At 40.7% G+C, this 19296-nt stretch overlaps 1 protein-coding gene across 5 annotated transcripts; it reads right to left on the bottom strand.

Moving 5' to 3' along the window:
* Positions 1–1939: 1939 nt before the first annotated feature.
* Positions 1940–18743, bottom strand: RXYLT1 (ribitol xylosyltransferase 1). Of its 5 annotated transcripts, none has more exons than XM_049792252.1 (7): positions 18471–18743; positions 17790–17960; positions 16635–16737; positions 9935–10249; positions 4613–4783; positions 3365–3515; positions 1940–2811 (listed from the first exon to the last, which is right to left on the bottom strand). In XM_049792252.1, exons 1-7 carry the CDS (start codon positions 18613–18615, stop codon positions 2695–2697), a joined length of 1173 nt encoding a protein of 390 aa, XP_049648209.1. In that variant the 5' UTR covers positions 18616–18743; the 3' UTR covers positions 1940–2694. The 5 variants fall into 5 exon arrangements, 4 of the variants coding, with proteins under 4 accessions (XP_049648209.1, XP_049648208.1, XP_049648212.1 ...); XM_049792253.1 differs by having other exon boundaries at positions 2697–2811; positions 3352–3515; XR_007504641.1 differs by having other exon boundaries at positions 2730–2811; positions 2893–3515.
* Positions 18744–19296: the final 553 nt, after the last annotated feature.

Below are 19296 nucleotides of genomic sequence, written 5' to 3'. Positions count from 1 at the left end.
ATGTGTTCACAGCCACTCATAAAGGGTTCAGAATTATGTGGGAGACAGAGTTACACTAAATTGTGAGAAGCTAGATCTGTTTCTTCTTATGGCAAGGCAATCCAGCTTAATTTGTGAAGCCTTCATCAGCAGGAAATAAATATAACTGATAATGAAACTGGTAGATTTATATATTCCACTTACAAATCTAAGTATGGTGCAAAATACTGCATAATCAGCAATCTGTAGAACATTAGATGTTACAATTGACATTCTTGACTCAAGACAGGTTTGGTTCTGTGCAGAACCCGCTCTCCAATGGAGACAGCATGTGCAGTTTTAAGACGCCTCAAGTCCTTCTTTGTGCTCTAGAAAGCCGTACTTCACCATCCCAGTCTCAAAACAGAGGGCTAGCTGCAAAAGCAGAGCATGCATTCTTCTCTCAGTATTAAACAACTGAATTGATTCTTCAACTTCTCACTGATGGTAGATACTATCCACTCCCACCTGGACATATCATGCAGGGGATAAACTACCTTTTTCACCAGTGACTTAACTGCTTCCTTTCTTTGAAACCAGTTTCCTCCACCACTGATAAGACTTCCTCTCTGGTATCTTGCAACCCTCACTGTCTTTCTTCCCTCAGTCTCATCCTTTTTTTGCCAAGGTTCCTTTTGTTGTCTTGCTTATCTCTGGATCAAAATAGGGCATGGAGTTGACAATTTTTCCAAATGAGAAAAGATTAGGAATTAAAAACCAAAGAACTACAATCTCTCCCACAAGCTGGACAGTGGAATAAGGAAATAATTAAAATACTGGCAACCTGCCTAATGTGTCAGGAACCCTTCCTTGGCTTCAAGATGTTTTGCTCTCTTTGCTCCATTAGTGCTGGAAATAGAACACAACAAAAAACTTCTAGCGCCAATTACTATTGGACTGAAGCAGATGAATTTAAAGTGTCAAGAATTGGTTAAATATAGATAAAATGTGAATTACTTCCCTTTGAACTCCAAGAGCAGGCAAGCAGCTGTGATGTGAAATTCTGATAAAACATTGGTGCATGTCTTGGCCTCCCTTAAGATATAATTGCCACATGAGTTTGGAAATAAACTCAGACGTTTACTTAGAAATGAACACATGAATAGCAGCATATTTCTTCTACTGATGACAAAGTAACACACTGAACTGTTTTTCAGACTTTGACTTGCATTCCGTTAGAATTTTTTAGGAGCTGCAGCCTCTTTTATAAGAATCTAGGCTGACTGGTAAAGACTTCTTTCAGCTGTTTGTTGCAGTTCCTTGAAATCCTGCAGGAGTGCCAAGGGATCCACTGACTACAGGTTGAAAAACACCGCTCTAGATTATTGCTCCATAGTTTTTAGCTTGTGTAGAAAGAAAGATTGTACTAGAGGAAAACGACAGCAGCGACACTACACTACTGCAGATACTCAAGCTTCCTCTAACCCTCTAAGTGCTGTGTACTACTGTACAGAAGGCTACCTCAGATCCTCAGTATGGAAATTTATTGTAAATTTGGTCTAATAAGGTCTACCTCTAAGCAGGGCTCAACTCAATGCTCAGTTGTGACAGCTGTACTTCCAGTCTCAGCTGAATGGAGTACATTTGCATTGTACTGCAACTGCATGATGCTTCAGATAAAATGGGTGGATGATAGTCACAGGAATTTCATGTTAGACATACAATTCAGATTATTTGGATTTAGATTATTTGTCTTCTTAGAGTATCTACAAAGCATATGGAATGCCAGCTCCTAAAAATCCAGGTATTCTGAAACATACCTTATTCCAGATCTATAGCAGCCACTGTCACTGTGAATATCATCCACTGTCAGCAAACTAAAACCCAGTGGTTTTGTATGTTTTGGGTTTTTGTGGGTATTTTTGTGGGTTTTGGTTTGGTTTGGTTTTTTACACAGAAGGGATCCAAGAAAACTGAAAAAAACACAGAAGTGATCTTGTATGAGACATGTTCCAGAACTAGATAGTAGTGTTACACAAATGAATATTACTGAGCAGTACAGCTGCACTGGCTTTTGAATTCCTGCATGAGAATAAATATCAGCATGCTATATGGGTTCAAAGACAGAAAACTGGCTAATACACCACCTTTGGTATGCCAATGTTGTGTATGCAGTAACACCGCTCAGCTGCACACACTGAAGATAATAGCACACGCTCATTTCTGATGTACAAGAACAGTAACATCCCTTTGACTACTTGTAACAAAAAACATTGAAACCGTTTGTTGTACAGGTAGTGTCATAAACACACAATATTATACTTCTGCCATCTTTTGGAGTTAACAAGTTTCAGCAGATTTTGAGAAATCAGATAAGCTACGAGCAGATTCATGTTTAAGGCCTGGTGTTCAGAATATGCAGCTCTAAGTACAGGTAGTGAATACTCCCGCAGCAGAACTTCAGAAAGGTATGTCCCAAGACCAAAAAGAAAGTGATTTTGATATCTGATATTAAAGGGGAAATATATTGCTATGAAATATTTTCAAGAAAGAGTTCTCTATTTTCACCTTGAAATATAAACTTTTATTACACAGTGTTTCATTAGCCTTATGGCCACTTTCTTGGAAATGAAATGCCAATCAAATAAATAGTTCACATTTTCAAAACACTTACCAGGATGCATCTTAATGATTGTGCTAAACTTGGTGATTTTGCTATAATCATACTTCTCTTCTTTAGTCTATGTAATAAATTACCCTGTACCATACAGCTTCCATTCTTCTCTTTTCTTCAAACACAACTGTTGTACTCATGTTAGATTTTAACAAGTTCACATGCTCAAAGATATTCTCCTAAAAAAGAAAAAATATCTATCAGGTCACACACCAACATGGAAATTGTAAAAATGATAACAAAATTGTTGTCATCCTTACAGACTACCATCCTGCTAAGTCAACAACCTCTCTCAAAATTGTTAAGGATGAAGGGTCAAACGTAGCTCTTGCCCAAGCTAGCACAATTCTGTTGACTTCAAAAGGAATGCATCTGCCTTGTGAGATTTCTTTTGTATAAAAGCTCTCTTGGAAGGTTAATGGAAATTAGACTTTCAATCTATTCTAGATTTTCAAAAGGGACAATTTATCCTTCAGCATTTGGCAAAAATGAATTTTCCAAAGTATTAATGAATTTCTGTCTCATCCATGCTTTGAAGTTTCGATACCACTCTATAAGCTTTTTTCTCCTCTGAATCTTTTCTTGTAAGCTTATTTTTTTTTCTTTCTCCAGAACAGCAGGAAGCTCTTTCCAGTTCTTAATAAAGATAAATGGAGCCCCCATGGTTTTTAATAATTGTAATGGAGCACTGTGGTACACTGATGAATTTCCGCAATCACCCGATGTCATTACATCTTCTATAACAGGCAGAGATCCATATGAACAAGCTTCATAAATTCTATAGCATTCTGTATTTATTCCCACTGGGCACAATGTCAAATCACTCTGCAGCAAGGCATCTTGATAGTTTTTGAAACTTTCATCTGTTTCTTGAGGCTGCCACCTAGGAAAGTAAAGGGATTGAAAATTAACATTCTTCCCACAGGCATTGCAACCTAAAAACAGATCTATGCTTTAATTCCAATTATTTATAAAACCAAAAATGCTGCCAATGTAAGAATTTTATATTATACACACAATCAAGAGGCTTTTACTTTTAGTCTTAACTATTCTTCAGGTGTCTTCTAAAAATTTATTGAAAATGTCACTGTTAAAAATAGACTGTAACACTTTTTATGTATGGTCCTTTTAGGAAATTATTAATACTTAGAAGTGTAAGAAGCAAACTGAAACGCCATTTTAAATCTTCTGCATGACTTGGATGATGCATATGTCAATTTACTTCACAGCACAGTTCAGAAATAGACATACAGAGAGACACTCAATGGACTTCTAAATGAATTTTTTTGGGCCTCAAGTACATTAAAACAGTAGAGGTTTGCTCTTCAAAAGTTAGCATGTAAAGCAATCCATTAACCTGAATCCATCTGCCTGTAGTGCCTCAGAATGTCTATGTTAGGAGTTTATATCACAGATACAATCCATCTCCTAAGATTCTTCATCAGGCTAGCTGAGGTCTTCCTAAGCACTGCTGTGCCTGCTATCAAACATTTTACAGGTGTTGCTTGGCAAAATTAAGAAATACAATCAGAACCCTATTTCTGAAAGTCAAAAGATCTGTTCTACCTACTTGAAATAAAAAAGAGCCATATCATATAGATTAAATCCACTCTCCTATACAGAACACAACAAAACACAGCTGTCTTTTACTTCTACTAAGATATTAATACACACAAGGTACAAGACTAGTTCTTCTCCCACCATAATCAAATGTATGTAAGAAAAAAAAAAGATGGTCTTTATATGTAGTATACATAGGAGATTTCTGTATGTATTTAAAAATATGCTTTATGTAAAATACAGCCACACGAAGGCTGTTAACTTATGAAGACCTATACAAAGAGTCTCAGCAATGTTCTCTGTTTTAATTATGACTGGTCACCTTTATTTGTACTATTTTTTAACACTCAAGAAAGGATTGGTAATAATGAACCAGGCAAAAAAGTCTGAATATTTTCATTAAGTAAATCGAAGTCTTACTGTTCTCTGGCTGCAATCCAGCAAAGTTTGTCAAGCCCATCCTGCTTCAGAACTTCCATTAGGGTTTCCCTAGAAGAGTTCTTATAAACTGTTCCTAAGAAATTACATAGGTACGATCTTGGATCACGTAGCATTGACCAGCTGGGTTCTACAACAGGAAAATTTCTGTAGCTGTAAAAACAGTGTATATGTTAGACAACTATGTATTTTATGTCAAAGAAAAAACATTTTGCACCATTTCATCTTTACTGCAGCAGATTCTAAGACTAAAACCACCTGTGTTGCCAATCCACATCTATAAACACAGACCCACAAACAAACCAGCGCAATTCCTGTCCTAAAAGTTAGTCTTTATTCCCTTTGCCCCCATGACTCTCTTCAGAGACTTTCCATAAAATTTATGTCTTCTTTTGACATCAGAGTTATTATGTATGCATGTTGTCCAGCTACCTCAAAGAGGTAAAAGAATCCTCGCTCATGAGATGGCGGAGCTCATAGAGAGGGCTTTAAACTAGGTTTGAAGGGGGTAAGGGAAAAAACTAGGTGCACCAGAGATGAGCCTGGGGGCAGCCTGCTGATGTTAGGGGTGGATTCGATAATCCAGCTCAAATGCATCTATGCCAATGCACGAACCATGGGCAATAAACAGGAGGAGCGGGAAGCCATCGTGCAGCAGGATAGATATGACTTAGTTGCCATCACAGAAACATGGTGGGACCACTCCCATGACTGGAGTGCTGCAATGGATGGCTACACGCTCTTCAGAAGGGACAGGCAAGGTAGAAGAGGTGGTGGGGTGGCTCTCTATGTTAGGGAATGTTTTGACTGTACAGAGCTACACGATTCTGATGACAAGGTGGAGTGCTTATGGGTGAGGATGAGAGGGAAAGCCAATAAGACAGATATTGTGCTGGGAGTCTTTTATAGACCACCCGACCAGGTTGAAGAGATGGATGAATCATTCTACAAGCGGCTGGCAGTAGTCTCAGAATCGTGTGCCCTTGTCCTCGTGGGGGACTTCAACTTTCCAGACATCTGCTGGAAATACAACATAGCAGTGAGTAAACAATCTAGGAGGTTCCTGGAGTGTGTGGAAGATAACTTCCTGACACAGCTGGTGGGTGAGCCAACCAGGGGAGGAGCCCTGCTAGATCTGTTGTTTACGAACAGGGAAGGACTGGTGGGAGGTGTGATGGTCAGAGGCCATCTTGGGCTTAGTGACCATGAAATGATAGAATTTTCAATTCTTGGTGAGGCAAGGAAGGTGGTCAGCAAAACCACTAGTATGGACTTCCAGAGGGCAAACTTTGGCCTCTTCAAGGCACTGGTTGAGAGAGTCCCTTGGGAGACGGCAAAGGGGTCCAGGAGGGATGGACATTCTTTAAGAAAGAAATCTTAATGGCTCAGGACCAGGCTATTCCCACGTGCTGCAAGTCGAACTGCCGAGGAAAACGAACAGCCTGGCTGAACGGGGAGCTTTTGCTAGGAGTCAAGAAAAAAAGGAGAGTTTATCATCTCTGGAAGAAAGGGCGGGCAACTTGGGAGGAGTACAGGGATCTTGTTAGATCATACAGAGAGAAAATTAGAAAGGCAAAAGCTCAGCAAGAACTAAATCTGGCCACTATTGTAAGGGACAACAAAAAATGTTTTTACAAATATGTTAACAGTAAAAAGAATCCCAAGGAGAATATCTTTCCTTTAATGGATACAGAAGGGAACGTAGCAACCAGAGATGAGGAAAAGGCCAAGGTACTTAATGCCTACTTTGCCTCAGTCTTTAATAGGGAGACCAGTTATCCCCAGGGTACTCCACCCCTCGAGCTGGAAGGTAAGGATGAACAGCAGAACATATCCCCCTTAATCCAGGAGGAAATAGTTAGGGACCTACTACGCCATCTGGACACTCACAAATCGATGGGACCCAATGGGATCCATCCAAGAGTACTGAGGGAACTGGCAGAGGTCCTTGCCAAGCCACTCTTATCATCTATCAGCGTTCCTGGTCAACAGGGGAGGTCCCAGAGGACTGGAGGCTTGCCAATGTGACTCCCATTTATAAGAAGGGTCGGAGGGGGGAATCCAGGGAACTACAGGCCTGTCAGCCTGACCTCAGTACTGGGGAAGATTATGGAACGGTTTGTCTTGAGAGCGCTCACGTGGCAAGTCCAGGATAAGAAGGGGATCAGGCCCAGTCAGCATGGGTTTACGAGAGGCAGGTCCTGCTTGACCAACCTGATCTCCTTCTATGACCACGTCACCTGCCTAGTGGATGAGGGAAAGGCTGTGGATGTTATCTTCCTTGACTTCAGCAAGGCCTTTGACACTGTCTCTCATGGCATACTCCTTGAGAAACTGGCGTCTCGTGGCCTGGATGGGTGCACTCTTCACTGGGTGAAACACTGGCTGGATGGCCGAGCCCAGAGGGTTATGGTGAATGGGGCGAAATCCACTTGGCAGTGGGTCACAAGTGGTGTTCCCCAGGGCTCGGTGTTTGGCCCCGTTCTCTTTAATATCTTTATTGATGATTTGGATGAGGGGATTGAGTGTACCCTCAGCAAGTTTGCAGACCACACCAAGTTGGGAGGCAGGGTCGACCTGCTCGAGGGTAGGGAGGCTCTACAAAGAGGTCTGGACAGGCTGGATCGATGGGCTGAGGCCAATCGTTTGAAGTTCAATAAGGCCAAGTGCCGGGTCCTGCACTTCGGTCACAGCAACCCCACGCAGCGCTACAGCCTTGGGGAAGAGTGGCTGGAAAGCTGCCCAGCAGAGAAAGACCTGGGGGTGCTGGTTGACAGCCGGCTGAATATGAGCCAGCAGTGTGCCCAGGTGGCCAAGAAGGCCAACGGCATCCTGGCCTGTACCAGAAATAAGTGTGGCCAACAGAAGGAAGGAGGTGATTGTTCCCCTGTACTCAGCACTGGTGAGGCCGCACCTCGAGTCCTGTGTTCAGTTTTGGGCCCCTCACTACAGGAAAGACCTTGAGGTGCTGGAGTGTGTCCAGAGAAGGGCAACCAAGCTGGTGAGGGCCTGGAGCACAAGTCTTATGAGGAGCAGCTGAGGGAACTGGGGCTGTTTAGTCTGGAGAAAAGGAGGCTGAGGGGACACCTTATCACTCTCTACAACTGCCTGAAGGGGGGTTGTACTGAGGTGGGTACTGGTCTCTTCTATCAAGTAACTAGTGATAGGACAAGAGGAAATATCCTGAAGTTGCGCCAGGGGAGGTTTAGATTGGATATTAAGAAAAATGTCTTCACTGAAAGGGTTATCAAGCACTGGAACAGGCTGCCCAGGGAAGTGGTTGAGTCACCATCCCTCGAGATATTAAAAAAGCGAGTGCACAGGGTACTTCAGGACATGGTTTAGGGGGCATGGTTAATGGTTGGACTTGATGATCTTGAAGGTCTTTTCCAACCTAAATGATTCTATGATTCTATGTTACAAAACGTCCTTGAGAAACATGCTTTTTCAAAAGGAGCTGTTCTTGACGCAACCACTAGTTTTTACTGACATGGGCAGGTTAATGGGAACTATGGAATTTAAGTTCAGCTACCTTAATCTCTGGGCATGCTTATCAACTGGGAATACCACTGGTAACCTCTCAAAGGAAAATCTCACTTTTATCTGAGTGGACTTCATTAACGTAATCTTTTGGCTACTAAATAGCTTGTCGTACAAGCTATTTAACTTGTCTTTTTGGACTCAACAAAACCAATGCAAGGTCCTGGGATCCAATGTAAACTCTATGCCATCCTTTTAGACATGTTTTCACACATCAGGCATTTTTCTTTTTTTGACTGATTCCTCAAATCTTAAATCACTAATTTTGGTCAGCATAACAGCCAGTGAAACACTGCTTCACCTGAAGGGCTAGCGTTAACTTTTTCATTACATAAAGTCAGTATTTTTTTCTGGAACAGATGAATGTTAAAAAAGTTTCTGCTCCTTTGCATTCTCAAACTAAGACACATATTCCTTCTAATGTTATTTTTCTGATGGATCACTGTTCTACTTCCCTGTTGTTCCTTTTTTTGTAAGAAAAGCTATACCCCTATCCCAATTCTTCACTGGTTTCAAAGGTAGTCTCTATTTCACAGTGATTTCTTCATTGCCATTATGGTTCTGAAGATATATTCAATTTCTTCACCTTCCCAAATTTTGATGGAACAGTCCTTTCCTCATTATTCTCCTGCATGATGAATGTTAACTCACTTACTTTCAGAAAACCATTTTTTCTTCATGCCAAATATTTTTGCAGGATTCTAAATCTTTGTTCTCCCTCTTCACTTGAAAAATCTGGTGCGTTTGCATACCTTTAACCACAATTTTTAAAACCACTGGCATGCAAGGGCTGCAAAGCCCCATTCTGATAACTGATCTATCTTTCCTCACACAGCTTTGTACCCCAGTTTACTGTTGTAACTGTTGTTGCTTTCTGTTATTTGTTGCCTTAATCTTTGCACCTCAAAACTCAACTTCTTTTTGCTTAGGAACCTGCAATGCCATCGATTCTCTGACATCATCAAGAATCCAAATTTAGTGCATTTCAGTGACACTGTGAGCAAGTTCAAGCTATGTATAAAAACTCCATACAGTTTGCCAACTGGCTCAATACAATACTGAATTAAAATTCAACACAAGATATGAAAATACTCCTGTATTCTTTACATCTTATATTACCATGATAAGTAGCTAAAACACTATTAACTCTGTTAACAAGGAGTAAAAATGCATCTAACTGAACCAAACCTTTATCTACTCCATATAAATAGTTTCAGCAGTAAGTATAACAAAAATGTTTTTGTGAGTAAGTAGTTAAGCCAGCTTACATTACTGTGATACTGGAACATACTAATTCCAAATGGGAGGCACACTATTTCCTTTTGAGAGCCATAACAGTGGTTAAAAAAGTACCACCAGTACCATCCCTTTCCTTTCCTAAACAAGCAGTACTTGGAACTTAATTACATAATTATCTTTTAAATCCCCATGTTACTCATACATATTACATCAGCATTTATGATAAATCTCAAGAGCAAATCTACTGAAGAAAAAATAAACAAAACAGAAAACCCCACCAGACACAGGTTCATTTTTTTTTTAAAGCTACCTTAATCCTAGCATTCTTTCCCTGTCATAATTTTTATTCCTAAATGCAATTTCCAAAGATTCCAACGCTTGATTTAGAAAATCATTAATAGGATCACGTTCTACAATTTACTTACTATAATCGTTTTGGCTATCAGCAGTAACATTCAGACATATTTTCTATACCTCATGCATAACAATTAAGTTTCAATTGTAATTTATGTCTATAGCACTTACGTAGCAACTCCTAGAGGCCACTGGAAAATATCTTCTTCATTTACCAATGCATAGTCGTATGTAACAAAGAGTAGATTTACAAATCCTCCATTTCTTTTCAGGTATGGTTGAATCCATTCGTTGTTGCACTGCTCATTTCCAAGCAGCACAACTGCTACGTGCTGTATTTTGTGAGTCTGAATTAATGTTTGTGCGTAATGCAACCAATGAGTGGCATAAGTGATCTTTGCTTTTTCTCTTCCATTCAGAACTAGCACAACATTTTCAGCCTCAACTGAGAAGTAGCCAGGAACTACAGATGGACCAGTGATGAAACTGTGAAAACCAAAATACAAACAGTAAGCACCCTTAAGACAAATCACTGACCGTAATCCTCTAAACATCCCTCCTACACAGTCTGTACTCCAGAGATTTTTCTTTTTTAATTCATTAAAGTAAACGCAATATACTGCAAAGTAACTGTGCAACTGTAACCATTTCTGTCGTTAGTATCTACAGCTTAACACAGGAAACAAGCTGCCTTCATCTTTACTCAAGAAAAAGGAGATTTAGGCTTAAATGAAAATAAAGTATTTTGTCAGTAAATCCGAACTATTATCATATTCAAACACGAAAATGTGGGTAAATCAATCAACTTTGAAAAAAGGAAATACTTTGATGTTCACTAAAGGCAAAACTTTTCTTATTTCCAGTAATAACCAATGAATACTGTATTAGAACAAGAGAGAGGCCCTCCCAAAAACCTGTAAGAGTATATACTAAGACAGATATCATTATGAGGGACAGTTAGCTGGTGTGGCATACTACTTTTCTCTGTAATTTTGGTTAAGTTAAGGTTAGACCAAAAAACCACTGTGCCATTGGATACTGAGTAGAATCTATAACACAAGAAGTACCTGTCTAAATGTAAACTTATGTTGCTTTTGTGACCCAGATCAAACTTAAGGCTCTGATATAAGCTAGCAAGCACAAACATTTCAGGTAGAAAATTGCATTTCTAGATCTTGCACAATGTATTTAACAGAGGAATTTCAATCATGTAGCAAAATCATTAAATCACTGATCATCTACAAGTATCTGAGAACAGCCACTTATGAACCGCAATAAAGCAAACCAGTTTGCCAGCTCCTGCTGCTCTTCAGTTAACTGCTGTGTTAACAGACTATTGACTGAACTCAAAGGATTAGCCATTACACAGCTTGGGAAAAAGTGGAGGGGAAAAAAAAACTAGCAATGGGGTTTTTTTCCCCAAGAGTCAATGAAGTGTTATGTTTTCTTGGTCTACTGCATTACTACAGTTTTTCAGCTACAACCAAAACTTAATTTAGAATGACCATGAGTTTTAACTCAAGAAGTGCTGAGATTGACAGCTAGTTTCAGTTCAAGTGTGCTTCGTGAGGAAAAGAAAATTCACAGCAAAAGCTGTAAGAAACTACTCCAGTGAGGTTATCTGAAGCATACTGTCCTTAGGCAAGCATATTCTAAACCTGAGTTAAGCTGACATGCTGCTGCCATGGGAGTGGCATATTTTGGAGCCAAAATTCATGAGACTCACGACTGGAATCAAGATTTCTAATAGATTAAATGTAAGTCAGGTCAAGACTTAAATCCAAAGTTAGTTTAACAAACAATGAGAAAATATTCACTGGGAATCATAAGAAAACACCTTGAGCATCAGAATGCCTAAAATAGTGAATAGGATACGTAGTCGATCCAGTGATCACCTTGTAAAAAAAGACCTGGGGGAAAAGGGTTTTATCTATGGACAGAATGTCCCGAGGCTACCAACTTTACAGTAACAGGATGTACAAGTGGGGAAGCAATGACGTGTGTGGAGGAAAAGAATACGTTTAACAGCATAAAATTACAGTGGGGAAAAAAGAAACACTATTGAAACCCCATACCTAAATAATAAAAACATAAGGCTAAGGTTGTACTATTAACTCCAGTCAGAACACAATCGGGACTAGGAAACGCTGCAAAATAAAGGCAGTAGTACTAAGAGATTTTCACTACTCACATGAAGGCTAGATCAAGGACAGTATGGGGAGATTACATTTTTTGGACTCAATAAATGACTTGCTTCCTATGAAGTCCCTGTTTTTCCTTACTAGTCTTTGAACCCATATGAAAAGATGCTATTCCAGACTGGGTCTTCCAGACCTAGTTCCAAAGGTGTTAGTCAGACAGCCATTCTGTAATGGCAGTATGATGAAGTTTAACAGTGCAGCAGGAGAGAACATACCAAATACACCCAACATAGAGATACTCCGTGTGCAATAAAGCAATTACTTAAATATGAGAAAACCAAGAAAAGAACTCGAAAAGAAGTAACAAGAAGCTTGCAAGGAGCTTGTAGGCTGTTCAAAAACACTGTAGGCGAAGCCCAGGCATGCTGTGTGCCTCAAACCAAAAAAGGAAACACAGGCCCCCCAAAACCTGTATGGCTTAATAGAAAAGTTAAGGAGGCTGTCAAACAGCATGGTCAGCATTGAAAACAATGAAAAGCTTGCCCAAACAAGGAGGACACCAAAGCTCATAAAATACTACTTATGAAATGCAAACAGAAAATTAAGGCTAAAAGCAATTTGAAAAGTACCTTGTAAAAGGATGTTCTGGTTGACAGGTAAAGGTTCTTTAAATATATGAAAACCGAAATATATAAAAAATATGCTAAAAAGACAACTACAGAACTGGAGGGACAACAGTTTAAAAAGGGTTTAAAATGGGATGGCAAAGCCATAGCAGAAAAGATTCCCACACTTAACTCACTCTCTTCAGCAAGAAATAAAGGTAAAAGACCACAAGTATTATATCGAATGGAGGATTTGGACCTGGATGGCATTCACTTGAGAGTTCTGAAGGAACACAAACACGAAATTGCAGAACTGCTGGCAAAGGTGTGCAGCTGTCATTATGAAGAGACACTATGCCTGGTGAGAAGGGCTCTGCCAGTGTCACTCCCATCTACAAAAACAACTTGAGGGGACTCTGGAGCAGACTCAGTATGAATCTCCTCTCTGGAAGAGTCTGTACTAAATAGTAACATCACTGGATCTTATCAAAAGGTGAGATCACTGATCACATACATGGATAAACACTGCTGGAAATGAGTAGTCCTGTCTCACTAATCTGATGGAGATCTATGAGTTGTCAATAAGAATACAGATAAATGGGAACCAGCAGACATAAGTGTATTTGGATTTTCAAAAAGCTTCACCAAAGGCTATTAAGGAAACTAAATTGCCACAAGTTATTGTTGGCAGAATCTTCTGGCAGGTAAAGAAAGCTTTGCTGGTTACCTTTTTTTACCAAAATGCAGTCATTCCACCATGAACCAGGATGGTTGCAATTTGCATAACGAGGGCAGGAGAATGGACTTAAGAACTGCTGAACAACTGGGGTTAACAGGGGCTGAGGGAAGGCAACATTGAATGTTTATAAAACAGAGAGGGTGTGACTCAGTGGAACAGAAATTTAGGAATGCTCTTACTTAAAGGTAAGAGATAAGAAGTTTGGCACTCCCTACTCTACAACATCCCCCTAGATGACAGGAAAGAAGGATGTGAATTGCTTTGGGCCAAGGCAAGTGCTAAGACAATGAGTCACTAAAATCCACAGCTATGTAGTTCCTTCTCCACTTGCATTTTTAAATAAATGTCCCCGCATTTCATGCGGAAGCTGATACTTACAGTATTCTTTAGGCAACTTCTTTGGTAAAAGCTTGAAGTCATCAAAATCTATGATAAATATGTGTATTCTCCATCACAAATATACAAAATGGGCTTACTCATGCAACTGTGTTCAAGTGATATTTTGGCATTTTTGTGTCTTTGGATTTGGTATTGTTTAAAAACATTCATGAGAGCTCTACATTTTAACAGTCATTAGACTTACACAAAAAACTGCACAGCAGCACATATTGTCCAAATATGTCACCTCAGCTAGTTCCCTCTAGCCTCATCTAGTAATCAAATGGAGATAATTTACCTCAGCCTGGCAATAAAGAAGTCAACAAGTCTGGAAAATCTTATAACCAGCGAGCAGCCAAAATCATGTACTAATTCTTCCTCACAAAAAAAATACAAAATAACATTTCCAATTTGAGTGAAAAGTAGAACTTCAGCTATTTAATTTCAGAATCATTAAAATAAGTTATATTTGCATATTTTCTGTATTTTGCACAACAGGTTCCTCCTAGCCTGCCAAATTTTAACCTCTGTTACATTGCTACCAAACTAAAACTTTATATTTTTATAAGATCTAGCATGTAAGTTCAAGTTTAAAATAAAGACTCTATTATCCCTGGTTCCTCTAAACATAACGAGAAGATATTTAAATACTAGCATAGAATTCTTTGAGAGATGTATAGCCTAAGGAACCATGTGAGGTTATTATTCATGTGAAACAGGCACACAAGAGAGAAAATAATCATTATCAGTCAAGTGACAGACTCATTAAGTGCCAAAAATTATTTTCATATTATAAACATGAAAAGCAAGGGCTTGAAAAAAATCCTTTTGTCCATACCAAGAAGACAATCTGTCTGGTAGAGTGTCATTGATTCTATAGCTTCTGAGATTTTAATTCTGGAAACAACTAAGTCTCTTCCCACCAAGATAACGCTGCAGGCACTGGTCCCCATTCAAAGAAAGTATTTTATCCTTTCTCCAAATTTGTGAATGGTAAGCTCTATTGCTCTGTCAAGGACACTACCAAGATGCAGCAGCATCATTCATAGTTGATTCCCTAATTTTGTAGGATCAGGTTATATTTGCAGACAAGGAATACAGCTATTTTTTTAAAGAGTATGTTATTTAATCTATTTTCTTAGATGTAAGACAGACTCTTTAATAACTGCTATGTTTAAATCAAGTCTACACATCTTTCTAGAAAACATTTTTTAATCACTTATGCATGTGATGTAGGTGTTACTGAAAAGATTCTATGGCCTGTACCATGTGCACAGCCACCAATTGATAAACAATTCAAAGTGATAAAAAACTTTAGTGAGCACTTAAAAAAACCCTTTCAATTCACAATCACATATTTACTTCAAACATTATCTGCAAATTTCAACTAGAACCCCATCTTATTGTGTGAGGAAAAACACCTTTCTGAAGCAACACATTTTTCGGAAGTTAAATTCACTTAAGCGTGTGTCACTTATGCTTTAAAAGAAAACTTTAACAGATGGGTACTGGTTCAAGTGACTAAATGTTGTAGGAGAGCTACTACTGCAGACTGGCAAACTGGCCAAATAGATGAAAAATCCTTCAGCTTTCACTGTATCTTTACAGAAAACCTTAAAAACAGTATTAAATAGGACCTTGGAGAAAAGTTCTAGATCATTCACTAAATAATATAAGTAATATAAAATAATATAAAACATTTGACAGTCATCTTAAAACATGCATGATCACAGATCAAAATCCATTTTTAAAGCAAATAATGCCTCAAGTGTAATCTTCTTTTACATATAAAATTTTGCTTAGCAAATCAATTAGTTAACCAGATGCTAGGTCTCACAGATTGTTTTTGTTATAAATAGAAACAAATTATGGTTTTGATACAAGCCTATTTATGAATGAATGAGTGAAGTTCCTTTTCCCCCCCGAGTACAACAGAAACCAATTAGCAGGAGACAGATACTTGCCTCAACTCCATGCTTCCTTCAGTCAATTACAAGCCCCAAATCCCAGTTATTAGACTTTTCTCAGGGTTGTATTTCTCCCGCTCCTGAGGTCTCTTGGCTGCCCTCCCTCTCAGCATTGGTAAGTCTTTCCGCATTTCTTTCAAATAAACACATCTTCATAAAACAGCAGATGAAATTGTTCCCTAGTTTTCTATTTTTTAATAGTGACATGTTAGGGCTAGAATTTGCAAGTATGTCTTTACATAAACAAAAGTAACCATTCTTTCTGTTAATTTTGAATAAGAAGTTGTTTCCATATTCCACAGATATTGTCCTAGTTTCAGCTGGGATAGAGTTAATTGTCTTCCTAGTAGCTGGTACAGTGCTACCTTTTGAGTTCAGTATGTGAAGAATGTTGATAACACTGATGTTTTCAGTTGTTGCTAAGTAGTGTTTAGTCTAAAGTCAAGGATTTTTCAGCTTCTCATGCCCAGCCAGCGGGAGGGCTGGGGGAGCACGGGAAGTTGGCACGGGACACAGCCAGGGCAGCTGACCCAAACTGGCTAACAGGGTATTCCATACCGTGTGACGTCCCATCTCCTATAGGAACTGGGGAGTGGGGGCATGAAATCGCTGCTCTGGGACTAGCTGGGTGTCGATCAGCAGGTGGTGAGCAATTGCACTGCCCATCATTTGTACATTCCAATCCTTTTATTATTACTGTTGTCATTTTATTAGTGTTATCATTATTAGTTTCTCCTTTTCTGTTCTATTAAACCTTTCTTATCTCAACCCACGAGTTTTACTTCTTTTCCCGATTTTCTCCCCCATCCCACTGGGTGGGGGGGGAGTGAGTGAGCAGCTGTGTGGTGCTTAGTTGCTGGCTGTGGCTAAACCACGACATTATCAAAACATGCCAAAATTAAAGTGTTTGCAACTGATATTAAAATAACTACAACTTTGAGATAGACAAAATAATGCACCGTGCAATCATGTTCTTTAACTTTCCAATTCATCCTTTGTTAAAAGTTAACACAACTGAAGTCAACATCATGCAGCTAGTACCTGAAACATGTTTTTCCTGCTTTTTGGCTTCCTTCTCTCCACTGTGCAGTCACATCAGCTGGCTCAAGGCGCCCTCCAAAAATATGTTGCCAAAGGTAAAGACCTACATAAATGAAGATACGATGGAGAATTTGAATGCACAGATCTCATCTACTCTACAATCCTAGCAAATAAAAGTAAAGTATTTCTGGGAAATGAAAAAGCGTTAACAACATAAGAACTTGGGGAAAAAATGTCAGAGCTTCTTATATAAAATGGACATTGCTTCCCAAATTCTGTATGACTTCAAATTAGTTAAGATTAATTTTTCACACATCGGGGCATTTAAAAAGATTCTTTGGTTGTCAAAATATCAGTAGATGAAGATATATACCACACTACCGCTTCTGTTAGCATCTCTTTCCGGTACACATACCACTTAAAACTGAGTAAATATTAATCAGCATTTTAAGGACATGCATAGTTCTCTTAAGCTTCTGTGAAACACAACGAATTTTTGTGATGGAATGCATCATTATGTAATATACCAACATGTTCTACAATGCTATGTGGAAGTTCAACTGAAGCTGGAAATTTTACATTTTCAAAAAGGCTAAAATAAGAACAATGATATGTCTTCAGCAGTAGTTAAAGAGCTTGAGAGGACCTTGGCCTCCAGTTTATGTAGAGAGGAAACGCGGTGTCTTCTACAACAGAAGAATTTCCAATTTCATCAGTGGCAGCAGTACTGCAGTAGAGAAAATGCCTTATTTCTCATTGTGCGATGCTTTGTTTCACAGATGCTTTGTTTCACAAAGTGCAAGTGTGACAAAAATAAATATTCCGGTTTAGCTAAATAAAAGGCCTGCCCTTGTGTTGTATTCTAAGCTAGACTGGATTAAAAAAAGTAACTATGTTTCCCTGCCATTTGAGCCATTTTCTTTGACAGATGCGAAAAACCAGCCTTGAAAAGAACTAACTCAAAGGAACAGGAGTCTAACCACTCTTATATTGGTATTAGCATAAATTTAAGTAACAGCTACCGTTTACTTAATGCTCTTCACGTACAGATATCCGTATTTAATCATGTACATAAATTTTAGTCATTAAAAAGCAGAGAAAAGTGCTACATCTGGAAGGTTAAGTGATTAACAGACATTGATTGTATCTGCTTACCAATTGCTGCTTTGCCCCAAATCTGTACCCTAAGACTGGTTTGTTCTAGGTGAGATCTTGCATTTTGTATCATCTTAAGATTAGCTTCATATCTCTGCTGAGAAGCAAGCAGCTCGTTTTTCTCGTCCCCTTCCCATGGATTCCACTCTCCATTTCCCAAGGCGGCACGATCTAAGAAACCCAGAAGTGCAATTTACACCAAAAGAACGAACTCACAAGTTTAGAAAACTGACGAGTTTTCTTGAACTCAGAATTTCCACCAGCAGCATGACCGCCGCCGGCCCGCAGCCCCGTGCCAGGCCCTGGGGAAATGGCCGCCGTCCCCAGCGTGGCCCAGGCCCAGGCCCCGGCCCCGCTCTCCCTCAGGCGCCGCTTCCGCCCCCCCCTCCCCCCGCCGCAGCGGTACCCAGCAGGGCCGCTGTGGGAAGACGCGCGGCGCCCGGCCTTTCCAGACCGGGGACGGCAGCGGGGGGACCCGCCGCCGCCGCCGCCGCCTCTCCCCTACGCCGCGGTCGCCGAGGCCTCTCTGGCGCAGGCGGGAGCTGACACAGCGCGCCGGCTCCGCATCGAACCCGCCGCCGTCCCCGTCCCCGTCCCCCGCAGCTGCACCGCCGGTCGCGGCCAGGCCGGCCCGCCCGCCGGCGGCAGGGCGGCTCGGAGCGGCCCCGCCGCCGCTCTCACCTCGCGGGCCGCGGCGGTCCCGGTGCGGCGGGCGGGGGGCGGCCGGGCGGCGGGGCCGGAGGAAGACGGTGTAGGCCGCGTACAGGGAGAAGAGGCCGTAAGCGACGATCAGGGCGGAGCACAGCCGCTTGCGAGCGCCCCGCATCCCGCCCGGCGCGGGCGGAGACCCCGGCGGCGGCGGGGCGGGAAGGGCCTCGCTCCGCCCGCGGCCCTGGGCTCCGTCCGGATTCCGGTACCGAGTCCAGGAAGCGCCCGCGCTTCGTAGACGGGCAGGCGCCTACAAAGGCCTAGGAAGTACTCCTAGTACTCGGTAACAACCCCGGTAGGCTGCAGGCAGACCGAAAGCCTAGTGATGTGTCACAAGAAGGGAGGAGAGATCAGGAGCATCGCTGATGTCTTTGACCTCGGCGCAAACAAGGTAATGACATCTCCTGGAGGAAGCGAAGAAGCAGACGTAGCCTGTGGCGTAGAAGAGGGTGAAAAGCCTAACAGCAGCAGCTGTCTCATTAGACTTGGAAAAATCCTGAACCCAGATCTGGTAAATCAGGAGGCTTAGATTCTTTCTTAGCTCTGGGGTGGCTTGCTGTACGATCGTCTTGTCTCACGGTGTTCCAGCTGACTCGTGAAGTGGTCATAACCACGCTTCTGAGAGTGTTATGGATCCTGGTTGATATAAAATAGTTGAAGTTCTCTCTGAATGACAGGTACTCAATAAAGACAGGAGGAGCTGTAACAAAAAAGGAGAATCTATTTAATAACAAGGATTTTGCGCAGTAAACAATCATTGCAAGTTCTTTAGGTTATAAGGCATCGTAATTGGGGAGAT

This window comes from Accipiter gentilis, chromosome 34 (genome assembly GCF_929443795.1).
Source record: "Accipiter gentilis chromosome 34, bAccGen1.1, whole genome shotgun sequence".
Lineage (NCBI taxonomy): Eukaryota > Metazoa > Chordata > Aves > Accipitriformes > Accipitridae > Astur > Astur gentilis.
This window is presented reverse-complemented; position numbering and strand designations above follow the sequence as displayed.